The 16,286-nt window shown below is 49.4% G+C and overlaps 3 protein-coding genes and 1 pseudogene across 3 annotated transcripts; 3 read left to right on the top strand and 1 right to left on the bottom strand.

Moving 5' to 3' along the window:
• Nucleotides 1-1,145: 1,145 nt before the first annotated feature.
• On the bottom strand, nt 1,146-5,430 carry SAPIO_CDS6814 (uncharacterized protein; the record flags this gene model as incomplete). Its single annotated transcript, XM_016788818.1, has 9 exons — nt 1,146-1,766; nt 1,840-2,183; nt 2,240-2,256; nt 2,335-2,360; nt 3,733-4,316; nt 4,378-5,032; nt 5,091-5,188; nt 5,303-5,319; nt 5,387-5,430. 9 exons carry the CDS (start codon nt 5,428-5,430, stop codon nt 1,146-1,148), a joined length of 2,406 nt encoding a protein of 801 aa, XP_016641617.1.
• A 940-nt stretch (nt 5,431-6,370) lies between these two features.
• On the top strand, nt 6,371-7,273 carry SAPIO_CDS6813 (annotated as a pseudogene; the record flags this gene model as incomplete).
• Nucleotides 7,274-8,377: 1,104 nt separating this feature from the next.
• On the top strand, nt 8,378-10,836 carry SAPIO_CDS6812 (PHD-finger domain-containing protein; the record flags this gene model as incomplete). Its single annotated transcript, XM_016788817.1, has 4 exons — nt 8,378-8,458; nt 8,529-8,623; nt 8,691-8,808; nt 9,121-10,836. The coding sequence occupies 4 exons, from the start codon at nt 8,378-8,380 to the stop codon at nt 10,834-10,836; spliced, it is 2,010 nt and encodes a 669-aa protein (XP_016641616.1).
• A 2,331-nt stretch (nt 10,837-13,167) lies between these two features.
• Nucleotides 13,168-14,878, top strand: SAPIO_CDS6811 (uncharacterized protein; the record flags this gene model as incomplete). Its single annotated transcript, XM_016788816.1, has 3 exons — nt 13,168-13,395; nt 13,463-13,546; nt 13,604-14,878. 3 exons carry the CDS (start codon nt 13,168-13,170, stop codon nt 14,876-14,878), a joined length of 1,587 nt encoding a protein of 528 aa, XP_016641615.1.
• Between the last annotated feature and the right edge of the window lie 1,408 nt (nt 14,879-16,286).

The following is a 16,286-nucleotide window of genomic DNA, read 5'->3' as shown; positions in this document are numbered from 1 at the left end:
GAATCGGTCAAAGTTCAGTCTTGTCTTAGAACAATGGGAAAAACGTTGTTGCAGTAGGAAACTTTTCCAAAGAAAAACGCTGCCGGAAACAAATTAGTGCCTTGGGGATGGAGATTGATGGCTGGAAATGGACGTGGAGGTTCTACGGTTCTATTTATGGAAGACGGTGGGGAAGCCGGCAAAAGTTCGGATCCGACAAGCCTGGAAAAACTAAGCATCAAAAATGAAGACGGTCCCCAAATCTGGAATTTAATAAACTAGTTTAGAAATTAATTTAGACTCACCGAGCCTTCCCCGCTGCAACCACGACAGAGCACCACGTGTTAAATAATTGAAGAAGGAGCTAATGCTTGTATTGACTAATTGGGAATGGACGTAGCTGGCTTGAACTGATTTCTTACATGTCCATTGGGCTGCCATACCTTCCCAGACACAGATACTCCTATCCCCACATTGTGTCTCTGCAGTCTCCCACCATCGAAGGATAGATTCATCTTCTCTCACTTTCTGTTGGCCAGTCCTCTTACCGCCACTTTCCCCTGTCTCCAGACGGTACATTAAACCTATGACGAATTCGTTTCCGTTCCGCATCTAACGTTATGACATCGAAGTATCCTTCACCATAAAGGTCCGTTTTGCAGTAGTATTCTACACGAGGATTACTGGGACGGGGATATGTCTTCCCGCAGCTAGTTTAAGTTTGGGTCCCGCTCTACCACCCCGCCAAAAGCCTATTTCGACGTACCTTGTGAAGAGTCACGCTGGATATTTGGGCGTGCTGGCCGGGGTTCCGCCCCCACCAACACTTTCCTCTCTTTAGGAATGGCGGACAATCAGTACATATTCATAATGTACTAGTCCTATTCGACGAAATACTTCGAAATAGAAATTGACTTTATTCGGATGTTTCTTTCAAACAGGGTCAGGGATTACTAGTGTTGAGTGACTGCAGCTGTACGAAGTACTTGGGCTTGGGAGAGGCCTTTTTCAAAGTTACAATTGTCCAAGAGGTAGCTGAGTAATCTTCGAGTTTGACAGGCCATCGTTGGTCCTGAAAGTATGACCGTCATTCGCTTCCTATTGCAGGCCTTAAATCTCTTTTCATTTCTCTATTCTATAGGAATCTAATGATCATTGGGCGTCTCTTAATCCACTCTCTCCTTCTTGTTAGTGCTTGGCACCTTGCTTGGAGCTGGCTGCTTAGGTTTGGAGCCCAAAGAGTACATCGCGCCGGCTCCGAAGACGATTATGGCCCCAACCAAAGTCCCTGGGGCGAGTTGATTCCCAAACAACCAAATACTCAATAGCAAGCTCACTAGTTTGCGGATGTTGAGAACAATAGTGACCGTCAACGCAGATGACGCTGCGGCAAGGAGGTTCACCCCACGTATACAGGCGTACTGCGTGAGCACATTTGCAGTCAGATATGCAAGCTGGCTAGGTATCTTGTGCAATATCTGCGTGGGTAGCCAGATCTCTACGCCATAATAGCCTGGGTCGGATTCCGGACTCGAGTGCCATTGTAACGGAGGACTCTTGGCCAGTTTTCCAAACTGGGTAGTTAGCGACCCCGCGAAGGGGAGGAAGAGAGGCAGAGATAGCAGGTGGGAGTAGAATAGATTCTCTCGCCAGCGTGGGCCGTAGATTTTGTACGTCTCTTCCGTATACAACCCCATGACGGCCGACAAAATTTGCGCTACTAGGAGAATGATGAGTCCCGTGCTAAAGGCTGGACGCCCCTCAGTAGTTGACGGCGCATTAGAGTCCTGAGGGAGACATATTAGTACTTTACAAACACTTTCGTTCTAGACCTCGTAGCTGAGTCTGTGGTTAACGGACCTTGGACTGGGCATCGGCGTATGCTGCGGTAATGACCCCAATGGTCAGAAGGACCACGGACGTGACCTGAACTCGGGAATATCGCTTCCCGTACAGGTATCCAGCAATGATTGTGGTGATGCTTCCTCCAGATCGAAGAATGATGTGTACAGGAACGGAGATATCATAGCTGAATGCATGATTGTTCAATACGTTGATGGTGAAGAAAAGAACAATATTCACTAGCCAACGGCGCAGTGGTACTTTGTTTTGCTGCAGGAAGAACGGTGGTCTTGAGATGTCGAACTGGGAAACGTATCCGGTCACGGCAATAAACAGAAACTGCACAAACGTGAGGAGGGTACCTTGAGACAACTGTCAATGGTGCTGTAAGACATAAAGAAGCGACCTCGATACTTACCACTAGCAGGCTCGACCCTAGTCAGGAAGTGTTAGGCATACTACTCTCATAAATACATCTCACTTCACATGCTTTCCTGGGGGCCGGGAACTTACTGAATGATTGACTCTAATGCATAGACCTGCAACAGTGTTAGAAAAAGAAAATAAATACATGGGGAAAAAAAAAAGGAAGGCCAAGCAATTGAATCCCCAGCGAACATACATTTGAACAACAACCCCCAAAAATGAGGCTGAGCATAGCTATAACGGCCAGCCATTGTGAGACCAGGTCAATGATGGTATTGTGCAATTCTGGCCTTTTGTGTCTAGAGCGAGGTTGGCACCTCCCCGGGTCGGGCGACTCGCGCGAAGTCGAGTCTTGAATTGGCGGCTTCGAATTCATCGATTATTTCCCGAATCCAAATATCGCCATTGACAACTTATTCAGGTCGTTGGAAGAAAGTCAAGAGGTCAAACTGTAAGGAGACTGGAATGTGTTCTGAACGGACACCTATTGAAGTTGGGATTAAAATTAATAGGTACATCGCGGATGAGATTGGTGTCGTCTCCAAGCAATACGATGGTTTCTGGCAGATGTCACCAGCTGTAAATTCAAATCAGTTTAACACTGCCCGAAATGTCGTCGATGTGGCCCAATGCATTAACTTGGCGCCAGAACTTGGAATGCTACACAATGACAACATCTGAATGTCACGGCTCAGTTCGGATTCCGGCAGAGTCGCAAGAAAGTTTGCTCGCTACATGTACTGAACAGAAAGTTGAAAAGGGACAGGCGGATTTCTCTGGCACCACCAGCGTCTCTGAATGTGGAGTTCCCCACTGTGGCATCGACACATGAAATTTGAAGTGGTCAAATTCCCTTTACATTCACGCGGCTAAGGACAAGAGCACTTGGGCTGTGGTACCTGGCAGGCTGGCACTACCAAACTTGGGAGAAAGGCGAAAATCTACAAACACAACGCGATCACGCGGAAAGCCGGCAAGCCAAGAAATTTACGATTCTTTGCATTGTTCCTGCCCCAATTGAGGATTCCGCTCATCTACCAGCTCCCGGTCGTCTGCAACCCTGAAGTGCAATACCAACTCTGTGACCAACAATCCTTTACTGCACCGCGACGACGACGACGAGGAGAAAAGACTCGTCTCCAACACAAGGGCTCGATCCACGAGGGATCGCTCGTCGACGGTAGGGTAAACATCACGGTGTGTTCAATTCGGAGGTTGAAAATGCCCCCTTGGCGCTGTCTTACTGGCTCTGCCAGGGACTGCAACCCACCCATCGCATCGCTAAAGGAAGGCCGAGCCGCCTCGGCCTAGACACCTAGCTGTAGGATGCAGGAAGGATGTGAGAGACTGAAGCCTGCTCACTCCTTCTTCCATGTCACCAAGTGATCGAAAATCAACCTAGAGCGCGGAGAAAACGAATAACTGCAAACTGTAGTTAGCCCCTGTTGAACCGCCATGAATATGCTCCAGGCTCCGTGCACTCACATTATTCGTCGCCGCAATAGCAATACTGTCTTCGAAGGGGTGCCAACTCATGTGAAGGATCTTCTTGTTGAAGTCAATCTGATCCGCATCCGTTTCTTTCCGCATCCTCTGGCCAGGGCCAGTCCCTGGACTACCTGCTCGGGAGCCGTCCTTCTTCCCATTGGCAGTGGTTGGGCTCGTAGACGAGTTTATAGGGGTTGGTACCCCCACCTTCTTGGCCTTGAAGGCAGACTTGTCAGCCTGAAGAACCACCTCAACTTCCTTGTCTGGGTCCGATGGATAAATCATGAAGTTATTGTTGTAACTTCCAGTCATCACGTTCTTGGCATCCCCCGAGAATACAACCTCGAACTTGTCGAAAATGCTGTCATTCTCATAGGTATCGCAGAGACGCGGTCTCAAGTGCTCGTGGATTGGTATTGTCTTAACAGGTTGCCTCTCCATGTTTATATCCCATATCTTAACCGTTAGGTAGTCTCGTGACAAGATATAGCGACCGTCGTACGAAAAGCGGACGTCGGAGATAGACGATATGATTTCTGAAAAGAACGATCGCGACGCCGGATCCTCTTCTTGCTCAAACACTTTCCCCTCATTAGTTAGCATGGTTGGATAAAGGCAAAGGGAGGGGTTGTTTTATCATACACTTAGCATGCTGGTCACAGAGAGCGCTTTCTCGCATATCAGCCAGCTTGATGGTGCCTTTTGAACTGGCATACATGAACCAATTGCAGCTAAGTGGGTGGAATTCTGCAGCGGTTATGACCTCGGTCAGCTCTTCCATGTTTGCAGGCTTGATGTCCACAATGTTGAAACTCTGGTCCTGGATGTTAAGGTTCCAAAGGTTTATGCGGAGATCATCGCTGCTGATGAACGTCTCTCCGTCACTGTTGACGGAAATGCTGTTGATGTGATAGGCATGGGCATTCGCGTAAGTGCGACGAGGAACGGCTGCGACGACCGTATCGTGATGCGTCAGGCGGGGTAGCTTGAGGTCAGTCGGGTTCCGGAACTGCTGATGACCTAGAGGCCGCGATAGATTCGCCCCACCGCCGGGGAGGTGGCCTGGAGTAAGATCTTGGGACAGGTTGTTCTCTGCCACGACCTTGAGGGACTTTTCGAAAACCTTCCATAACTTGATCGTCTTGTCGTTGGTCGATAACAAGTAATGTGAAGCATTTTGTCTTCGGCACCACTTGATCTTGTTAATCTTCTCCTCTATCTCGAGAGACTTCAGATAGTCGAACTCGGGCTCGTGCGACTGGAACTCGGTATGGAACTTGTACTCGCATGTCTTTTTCTGTTCGGAGCTTAGCACAGCCATTTCGAGTACTCATTGGGTGGACGGCCTCGCTTACTGTCTCGTTTCTCTCGAAGAGGACAACACGCCCACCCTTATCTCCTGTCGCCAGATAATTGCCGGTGTGGTCAAACTCGACTGTGGATATGATATCGGCTATAAAAGAGGAGGGAAGTTAGCAAAGCTTGGACGTATAGTGGAAGACAGTATCAGGAGTGGAGAGCTTATGTTACTGATGCCACTTGCCTTCTGTGATGTCCTCTACATCACCCTTATCACCAAAGCATCTGTGATTAATTAGCAAGAGCCTTGATCATACACCAAAAAGGGAAGGGGGGGGAAGAGGCAGCATACTGGGTAAATTTCCACGTGGGAGAGTTTGTGTCACTATCTACCATCTTCTCCTAGCTGGTATGTCCGTCTAGGACAGAAAAAGGCCAAGGATATAGACTTGTGAAGGTTTCCTAGGTGAAGGGCAATGTTGCATTATTAGCAGCTAGAACAAGTGTTATTGACATTGCCAGACATACTTGAGAGGGCTCCTCAGCTAGGCAGGAGGTGGGGTAGCAGTCCAAAGGTAAGGAGAATGGTCGACTTGAGAATGGCTGGTATAAAGAGGATGTGTGGATCTGGTGATGCTGGGAGTAGGATAGATATTCAGTACTGTCATTAGAAACCTGTGGTTTGGGGGGGAGGTGTGAGGGTGATTATGTCACAAAGTTGATGGTTGATTTGGATTATGAGGCAAGGCGACCGACAGCTTTGTCTCTGTGTTGGAGTATCCCCATCAGTTTGGTTGATGGGTTCTGTTCCTGTAGTTTAAGCCGTACTTTTTCCGCCCCCCTTCCACCTCTTTAATTGATTGTGCTGATAATGCAATTCCCGAAAACCAAACTGGACTTATCATGGATATTACTGTTAGCTGAGTTTTTATTCATCTGGGCCTTCTGGAGAATTGAATAACATTCGCAACTAAACTACTCAAATATCAATGGCCGAGGTTATTGCGAAGTAGGTTTGAAGATTGATCAATATCATATGCCCTGTGCCTCGTTCAAGATTCCTACTTCGTATTTGGTGGGTTGATACTTCGTACTGACTGTAAACTACCTTTGTCAAACAGAGCCATTGACCCCCAGTTACCACAATTGAACTCTAGCAATTGATCCCCCTGCTTCCCAGATCATCAAAGTTTCCTTTTGGTATTTCTTCTTTCTCTCCATCTCTTGCCTTCCCCTTCTCTTTCTTTCTTTCTTTCTTCTTCACATTTCACTCTTCTCTCCTTTTTTTTTTTTTCTTTTTTTTTTTTTTTTTTTTTTTTTTTTTTTTGTTCTTGAAATGGGGGCTGACTCCAAATCGACCGAGGAACATACCCCTCGACACGATAAAGATGCCGGTCCGACGGTACCTCCCTCGTCAAAAGCAGTTGACAAAGATGCCTCGATACCCCAACGCCTTTTAAAGTCCACAACAGGACTCGCCTCATCCCTTCTGAGTGACCCTGGAACCGCAACACTAAAGAACCGAGAAGGACAGAGGTCTACCAAGGGTTACGATTCTGCTCCTAGCAGCTCTAGAAGCGGGCCTTCCTCCTCCCAGGAGACGGTCTTCGGTGGGGTGGGGAGTGCGAGGCATGGAGGGATTGTCGGGGAAGGGCACAGCACGGAGACAGAGCCAGAGGCAGCTTTTGGACGTTTCCTTGATCAACCTACACAAGATAGCATTACGGAGGTCGAGGGGAAGGGCAAGAGGGCGGTCTACTCCCAGAACCGCGAACGTACGGTGGAGGAGCAGGGTCAGCTGGATGGGCAGGACGTTGTCGCCCTGTTGTCTGGGGGGGAGGAGTCGCTCTGCTTCCCTGATAGCGTTGATTTTGGGCTTGGCTTCTCCGAGGCACCTCGCCTTCGTGCCGCCCTATTTGGGGACGAGGGGTCTACAGCTCTCTCATGGGATCATCTTCTCAATTTCTGGCCTCTGGAGGACCCATCCTTATACCCGGATTTTGTTTCACGGTCGCCGAAGAAACTGGACTCACACGCCGACTCTACCCCATGGTTCCACCAATGGAAGAATGTGTTGACCCGATATAGTGATGAAGTTTGGGGCGAGCTTGCGCCGGAGGTAGAAAAGGCGCGAGCAGAGGTAGACGCAGTTGAAACGCTTCAAACACCAGACCCCGAGAAAGGGCTAGCGTCCCTTCGCCGATTACAGCATATACTCTCCCATTTACGCGGATTATGATTGCAACATTTCCAACAGTTTAGCATCAGACTAACGTATTTTATTTAACGCGATGACCGTCGATGTTTCTCTCATCCCGGGTGAAACCTGGAAAAGAGCAACAGGTGGGAGGCACCAATGACGTCATGGCGAGAGATTTCCTCTCTGTGTGTCGTTCAAACCAACAGCACGCGCTCCCTCGTGAATAATATGATAATAACTAACCATTAAGCTCAACGCGCCGAGCTCATCCTAGAAATGTAGGTCACTTGCTCACACTCGGGCGCACATTGGGTTTCTCTCAATGCCAGTGCCCCCGTTTGTGTACTTGACCAGCAACGCGTGAAATGCGTCCTAGTAATCTAGGAAGACTTTGGTGGAATCTAGGACTCGAGGTCCACAGAAAGTCCAACACGCACCAAACAATATTGTCACCAGTACGAAGTCAATCGCAGCATTAATTCGAACGCCATGGATTGCGTGATCTTGGGCGTGTGTCTCCCCTCTCACCATGCTGTACATGTATACTTCTAGTGGTAATAGTACGCTAGTTGGACAAACTGAAGTATTACCAAATTCAACCTAGTTGTTGTACTTCGCTGTATTTAATCTGCACTGGACCAGTGTACCATGCATTATTACCATATCCCTCAATCACAATTGCAGCTATCAAATCAATCAATCATTCGAACAACAGCAGCGAGACACGCGCTGCATCTGACTGATGCATCATGGTACGCGCCGCTGACTAGGCTTCTACTCTTCTAGTGTAGCCACCACCAATTAATCTTTTTTTTTCCTTTTTCCTTTTTAGAAGTCCAAATCTCAACATCAACTGTCTGAACAGTTTTATTCCTCCTTTAGACCTTCGAAAAGCCATATTCATCAGCATCCATGTATGGCCTTACTCCGTAAACGGCACAATACCACTTGTTTCACGCAACAGAAGGGGAGGCAGCTGTAGAGCAGCCACCTAAATCCCATCGTCCCTCGAGCTTTAACCACGACGCGCCAAAATTACGCCACGATTTGTACAACATGAGGAGCACGCGGAAGCGATCGGTAGGGCAGCTGGAGGGCGGCCATGGCGTCCAAGAAGCATCCCCTCTGTATCAAATTCGAAATATGTGGCAATTCGCAAACCTCTGCCAATGGATCTACCTCTTTGGCAAGGCTGTCAAGATACCGGAGGAGATAGACATCGAGGTATATGCCATTGTTGTGGAAATAATTTGCCGTTCTCTAAACGAGAATGTTAACCGCTGTGCCTTTTCAGCTCCTCGAGGAAGAATGCCTTCGTCCCCATTCCGCGGTTCTCCGAGATATCGGCCTAGCACTTCTGAAATGCCTGTCCTCGCAAAGAGGCTTAACGTTAGTCCCCCTTCTCGATCCCGCCGACATATTGGATGCGAGGCTGAAGACGACTCGGTTCGTGCAGGATTGACCACTTCGATGAATACGCCCGAAGGCAGTTTGCTGCCAAAGCCCCGAACAAGAACCCCTTCGGCACGGATCCTGACCCGCGCAAGTTTGACGATTTTGACATCACAACGAAGGTTAGCCTTGAGTTCCGTCCCGGCACCCTCCCAATTGTTATTCAAGGGCGGTGTTAACCTGCCTAAATAGATATGCATCCTACAGCAATTTACGCAGTGGATCATGATACACCCTGAGCGCATTCGAGAAAAAATGGATGAGCAAAAAGATCTTGATCAAACATCATGGGTAGGCTCTGAGCTCCCCTCAACGAAAGCCTTTTTGGTCGGGATTAACAGTGGTCGCGACAGAGAATCGAACCGTATGGTTGGGACAGTGAAGATCGGACATATTTTGTCCTCGATGACAACCGCATATATCGACTTACAGAGGCGCCTTCATATACCGACGCGACACACGCGAGGAAGCGACCGAAAAAGTCACGTTCATCCTTAAGCCGGCCCAAGAAGCGGTCTAGATCTAACCAATCCGCTGCACCAGTAGAGAGAGCTTGCGAAGGCGGAATCGAGGATGGTGACGGCGAGATTGATAACGGGTTGGGTGGTATGAAGTGGGAGTGCATTGCCATCACCCTGGATGAGGTAACCGAGTTTTTAAAAACATTACAACGGACCAAAGACGAAAACGAGAAGGTGCTCCGGGATCAGATCCAGACTCATCTCATACCGATCTTACAGAAGGATGAGGAGGCACGCAAGAGGAAGGCTCTACAAAGGGAACGTGAGTTATTGAATTTGGCCAAAATGGCCAATGCAAAACGTTCGAGCCGAATTGCCGGCAGGATGGAACAAAAGAAACGTGAGGCGCAAGCGCAAGAAGAGGAACAAAGACAGCAAGCGTCTGCGACGGCGGCAAGGCGAGATGAGGAAATCCGACAGAAACTAGAAAGGGAGCGTGAGTCTCGGATGATGGCCCGAGAGAGAAGGCTGAAAGATCGAGAGACGAGACGATCACATTATGAGTCGGAGCTTGCCCAGCTATCTAGGGACAGCGAAACTCCCGACCTTCCAGCACATCGCACTTCTGGCCGTCAACTTCAACAGGCGATTCAAAAAACAAAGCAGGCCCTGCAAGATTTGGGAAGCGAAGAGGAGGACTGGGTTTTCGATTGCGTCTGTGGTGTCTACGGGCAAGTGGACGACGGAACCCATAGCATCGCTTGCGAGCGGTGCAACATTTGGCAACATAGCAAATGCGTCGGTATTAGTGAGGAAGAGGCTGATCGACCCGAGTTCCATTTTGTGTGCGCCGCGTGCAGGCGCAAGGAGCTCGAAGCTTCAACGCCATCAAAGTTAACAATCAAACTGAAAGTCAAATCCCCGAATCACGATGGAGGCCTTGCTCCTAAACGTGGAAGTTTCAGGGATTCCTCGAACGGCCTCGAATTGAACCTGGCTTCCAATTCACCTACGAATAGATCTGCACCGCCTAATGGCGAGGGCGTGATCAACAGCAACAGCAACAACTCCCGTCCCCATCCATTACTAGCCCAGGATGGCGTTACACCGAACATACTTCTCGAGCACCGTCCCCAGTCCGATGAGAAGCCCGGAGTTCATAGTACACCGAGGGCCTGTGCACAGAACTCTTTGGAGGAACATGGCCGGCAATGGCTTGAGGAGCATACGAAAGACGACAAGCTCCAATCTGACTCGCCCACAAATCAATTGAGCGTACCAAGTAGAAAATCACCCTTACTTACCCACTATGCCGAGTATGAGCCTACCTACCTACCTCCATCCTCACGCACGAGTGGCCTCTTTACTAGCGTTTCTGAAGGGACTGCAGATGGGATGGGTTCTTTCGGGTCTACGCAAATCAACCGCAGTGCCGAATCATCTATCCTACCACCTGTTTCCGCCGGTATCTCCCCAGTTAAACCATCGGTTTCTCTATCTTCATCCTTCAATGAGTGCGGAAACCATTCCCCCTCGGGTGTTAGTACTCTTGTCTCACCACCTCCCGCACTTTCTCCTGTCGTCCGCGAGCAGATCTCCACGCCCCCAGTCAAGCCATCCTCACCACCATCTTTGCATAGGCGTCCAAGTTTGGCCCACAGCTCAATATCGATAGGTGGTGATAATTAGGTCTTCGGTTGCCTGTTAGGTTAACTTAAACCACTCATTCTACGCATGCAACGGTTTCTCTTTCCTTACTCATCACCCCGATTTACGATTGAGAGTTGATTGGCAGACTTGGAATCTGAGGACAGGTTCATGGTCTCTCGGAGAGTGCAGCAATTTGTGTTTAGAATCAAACAATCTGTAGGCAGATAAACCTGTGAATGTGAGAGGTCTAGAACTCCTATTCAGATCCCCGCATTTGATCTGTGGCGCATTTTTCTTAGCGATCACGCTGCCATGCCTGTACTGTCTCTTTGCTGCTTGGGAAATTGGGAATAGTTCTTCAGATCAAGGTAAGTGTGGCACCTATTATCTAGTCGCACGCCTTCATTCAACGTCTTCATCGCCAGTTTGCTCTTGACGGGCTCCATCGTACCGAAGTGAACCGATATTAATCTTTAGCAGCGGCTTCCCAGTCCATTCCGTTCCGCAGACCCATTTTCCGAGCAAAGTCACAAGGTGATGCGTCAGTGATTGTGGGCAAGCTGTTCAAGTCTTCTCCTCTTCCCGCCTCAGTGCATGAACTGTTGGCCCAAGCTCACAGTCATTCAGCTGGTCTGATGCGGCTGCCCGCATGCCACTTTGGTTACGAAAATTGAAACGCGAAGTAGACACAGGGAGATCTGCAAGGATGTGAACATCGCCGCCTGCCATGGGTCATCTATTGGGGGTGGGTTGAGGTTTCATGAAGGCTCTCCCAGGCAACTTGGTGTGGGTTGCATACCATCGTATCCTTCGTGTCCCTCTCTAAGTACAGGGATGAACTCCACACGGATGCGCTACACGAATAGACGCCTCAGATGAGATGATCCTCTTCCGCAAACAACGCGGTTGATGTTGTGGGGCATTGAGGTTGGCATCGGCCATGGACGGTTCAAGCAAGGTTCAAGCAAGACTTTAGACCGTCGCTGAATCTCGCCATCCTGCTAAAGAGGAAGACATCAGATGCCGAAGCAGGCAGTTCTAGAAGGAGACCGAGGGAAGGGTGATCTTTTTGGTCTCTTTTCTGTCCTGCTTTTCCCTCCTATTTTATTTTATTTCGACTATTGACCTAGCTGCCTCTCATCCGATCGATCGATCGAAGATCCGGCAGGATTGATAGCTTGGACCCGGCTGATCGTCTCAGGGGAATTCCACAGGGCTGGTCCCTGGCATGTTGGCCAATGAAGCTGGCTTCAACCAACACTTCAGGGACAATCATGCCAAGCAAGACGGTCATTCCAAGGGCGACTGCATTAGAATTATGGACATTCAAGTTAGCTTCCCCATCAGGCAGATTTCCAAATGCCTGTAGCCGACATCATGCCTGAACTAGTGGGGAATATATGGACCCGCTGCATAAGACCTCTGGGAAATCCAATCTACACGTTCACAGCAGGTCTCCTCTTCGTCCCATCCAAAGCGCATGTCTTTGTGCCAGGCAATGCCATCCTGTAGCCTAGGAGTGGCAAGCAGAGAACATCAGAATTAGGTTTGAAGATTGGGACTGATAGGATAAGGACCTGTACATTTCAGATAGCATTCCTAGATTCCCAAATCCGATTCAACTTCCAACTTCCCAACGCTCCATGTCATCTGGCTGGATGCGGGAGCTAATGGATTGCACCCACCCGGAAGCAATAAGTTGAGGCTTGTCTGGATCTCTGGATTGGGAAACCTCCCAAAGTATGAATGGGCTTGAATGACAACACAAGTGCTCACAACTATCCACTGGGTTGCAAGACCAGCACATATCCCCAGACAAAGACTACTTTGCCTCCAGTATCCTTGTCTCTTCCAGCTAAGGAGTCCGGGGAGAAGATTCCCCTACCTCCAACTGCAAGTATGTATGTTATTCAGCTGTCAAAGAGGATAGGTCTTAGAGCATCCACACCAAAAATCTCCCTGTCCTAGAGCCCAGGGTCTTCATACAGACCAGTTGAAAAAATGCATACATGACAGCAACTTGATGCCAAGCCTGACAGAAGCCTGGTCGCATCCATAGTCAAGCTGCCGCTCAAGCAAGCCATCGGAAACCACCATATCGGAATTACCACACTTGGCAACAAGCAGTCTCTTCATCTAGAGGCCACATCTAAGCAGCAACTACCACCTTCCAACCAGAACAACCTCGCCAACAGCAGGTAAGTGGAAGAAGGATCAACAGCCAAAAGGGGGGCCCGGACTACGAATAGCCAACCCCCAGTTGATACTTGAATGATTCATCCTCCTCTGCCGCTGACTTCTTACGAATTATCCGACCCTCCTTAGAAGATACAGGTGAACGAGACGGCGCCGGACGACTCAGTGTTGAAGATGGACGACCATCAAGACTCTCGACTAGCCGCTATCCCGGGAGACGAAAATCACCTCCAACACCTCTCGGAACATGATGGCAGCACACCATTCACCGGGAGCGGTGTTCTAGCCGAGGAGGACCTCTTCTCCATCTCTCAACACGCTTCTCGATATGTATCGCCCCCCATTACACACAATCTCTCGGCGATACAGAACCTGCACTCCCAACATCAAGAGCTGCCGCTAGTAAGTGCCGTCTTCTTCGATGCTATCATTAGCAATGGACTAATTCTGGAAACCAAAAAAATGTTAGGACAGTATGTCTCCTTCGCCATACGATGTATCATATGGCGGCCATGGCGGCCACGGATCCTTCCTTACGGATAGCAGCTCTTTCGTTCGTGACATCTCCTTCTACGCACACTTATACGACTGAAATGTTAACATGCTCTAGCACCCCAGGCCGTACAACACCACAGATATCTCACCGCAGATACCCCCGCAAATACCCCCGCAAATACATAACCCTGGGATGACAAGCACGGCGAGGTCGGGAAGTGAACGGGGTCCGAAGACTATGGCTGTCAAAACTGGACGAATAGAGAAGAACACATCGAAGCGGAAGAGAGAGAGGCCAGGTGCTGCAAAGAGAGCACAACAAGTGGAAAAGCCACTCAGCGAGTTGTTACACGAATTTCCACCCTTCGAGATGCCCGACATCGCGAAATACGTTCATCGAGCCAAAGAAGAAAGACTGCGAGAGGTCGCCGAATGTAAACCGCCAGGGAGGATCAAAAGGCCCATGAACGCCTTCATGCTGTACCGGAAAGCATATCAAAATCTGGCAAAGAGCATATGCACCCAGAACAACCATCAGATAGTTTCCCAGGTCTGCGGCGACGCCTGGCCGCTAGAGCCTGAACACATCAGGGAGCAATTCAACGAATGGGCCAAGATCGAGAAAGAAAACCACATCAAGGCACACCCAAACTATAAATTCACCCCATCCAAACCCGCAAAGAAGGTTAGGAAGGTCGACACGGGTTCAGATGAGGGATCCCATCTTGGGGAAGCCGAGTGGGCATCTGAGAGGCCCCTGCGAGGTTTGGATGCGGAAAAGGCGGCGAGACAGACGCAAATGGGCGCTCCCGTGAGCACGCCGATATCCATTTTCGAAACATATGACGGGTATGGTAGTTTAGGAGTACCCTCCAACCATTCCCTCTACCCTTATTCCAACACCGGGAAACTCATTCCTACCCCATACGATAGTACAGGATTCCCCGGTGATCACTATTATCAGCAGAGCGTTTACTCGACACCAGGCCAAAGCGGGCTCGTCGAGGATGTAGTCATCAGAAAGACGCCATCGCCAGCCTCATTTGGTCAGTCTCATCACATCATGGGCGATACAGCATATCCACCCATAATCGATCCGTACGCCACGATGGGCATGGGCTCCGAACATACGATGGACCCATCTTTGGTCGCAAGGCCAAGCGGCAAAGCCTATGATGGCACTTTGGACAATTTCGGGTTTGATGTTGATCCGAGGTGGTTGCCGTCAGGTATGACAGGCATAGGTCCACTAGGAATGCACGAATCAATGGAGCCACTGGATGCCTTCTTGGAACAGGATCCCCAGCTACAATATTTGAAAGGCGAAGAAGGAAGCTGGCAAGTTGAGGAGGTGCCACCACGATCTCAGTCTGAAGCTTGGCAGGGCTGAAGACGTTGGGGCGGCAGTGACTTGCTCGGTGAGCTTACAATGTAGGGCATACCAGAACGAAACCCATATCCGAGTAGATGCATTGATGAATACAAGATAGGCAAGAGGAATTATTTTAGAAGATGTATGGCGTGGCTGTGTGACTCTCGATCTGAAACTGTTGGATGGGAATATTGAGCCCCAGTGACACGATACTTTGGTTTAGTGCAGTGAGGCTCTGCTGTGATCGGAGTTGAGATGGAATTAGCTTGACTTAAATTGATATTATGCAGAACAGTTCCAGGAGCTGCATGTTTGATGGTGCATTGATCGGATAATTCAATATTCTTTTATTCAAGCAACACGTCACAAGTACGGATATGAGGCAGAGTGTCAACATTGCATTTGCAGTTTAGCATGACCATTTGCATCAATTGGCCTGACTTCGTCTGTGGACAACGGCAAGCTCGAGGGCCTTGTGCTTCGTGTCTGCACTCGCTTCTTCATAATTCCCCAGCGCGGACCTTCTTCGTTTCATACGCCAACAAGATAACCTCACAATGGCTTGGGTACCTCGCGTCATCGTGACCCTGGGCCTGATAGTGTTGGCGCATTCGTTAGTTACTTCCCGTTCAAACTCGATTTCAACCTGGTCGCTGACTTTATGGAAAAGCTGTTATTCGGCCCAAGAACATTCTTCTCAAGCCTCTCGCACAATTTCCACTGCTACTTCGGCATCCCCCCAGATTACGACTCCTACCCAAGGCATCCCTCTACCCGTCGACATCCTTCTTGAAGCGATAACTGCGACGCTTGTTATATGTTTCGGCCTCGCCCTTTCCGCCCCTTCCCTACGACCGATACGATGGCGCGTCTGGGCCGGCCGTCTGGAGAGAGAGGGGGTGAAAGGACTCACAGGAGGGAGCGATGACGGGGGCAAAACAGGTCTTGTTGGAAACCCTTTTCGAATGCTCGAGACGCGCCCGGGATTCGTGGACATTAGGCGGCAACGAGCAGATTTCTCCCAGTGGGTTAAGGGTGGAGAGCCCGTCCTCAGTTGATGAGGGCATTGCTAAAATATGAGGTGCTTGAGGTTGGTTATTCCGCTTAGGCCATCCCATCCCTCCAGTTTAGAAACGCTTCTCGCAGGGGATTGTGCGCTTGCGCCTCCCCCGGGACATATGCCACGCCTTTTGGGAGGATTTTGTTCTTACTGGTATGGAATAACGACCCGGTCGGCAGTTTGGCAGGAACCGCCTACCCTAAGTGACTGTGGGTGACACACCTTTTGGAATGGGCTGCTCCTTCCATGTAATGTAATATATCTTTTTACGAGTTGTGCTTGGTGTACTTGATGTGTCAAAGGTACAGTTGACATACAATCGGAGTCATTGCATACTTTAACAGCATCGATAGATGCCCAGTCGTA

The sequence above is a fragment of the Scedosporium apiospermum genome (assembly GCF_000732125.1).
Source record: "Scedosporium apiospermum strain IHEM 14462 chromosome Unknown SEQ_SAPIO_0107, whole genome shotgun sequence".
Lineage (NCBI taxonomy): Eukaryota > Fungi > Ascomycota > Sordariomycetes > Microascales > Microascaceae > Scedosporium > Scedosporium apiospermum.
Note: the sequence above shows the minus strand (reverse complement) of the source record. Positions and strands in the feature narration are given on the sequence as shown.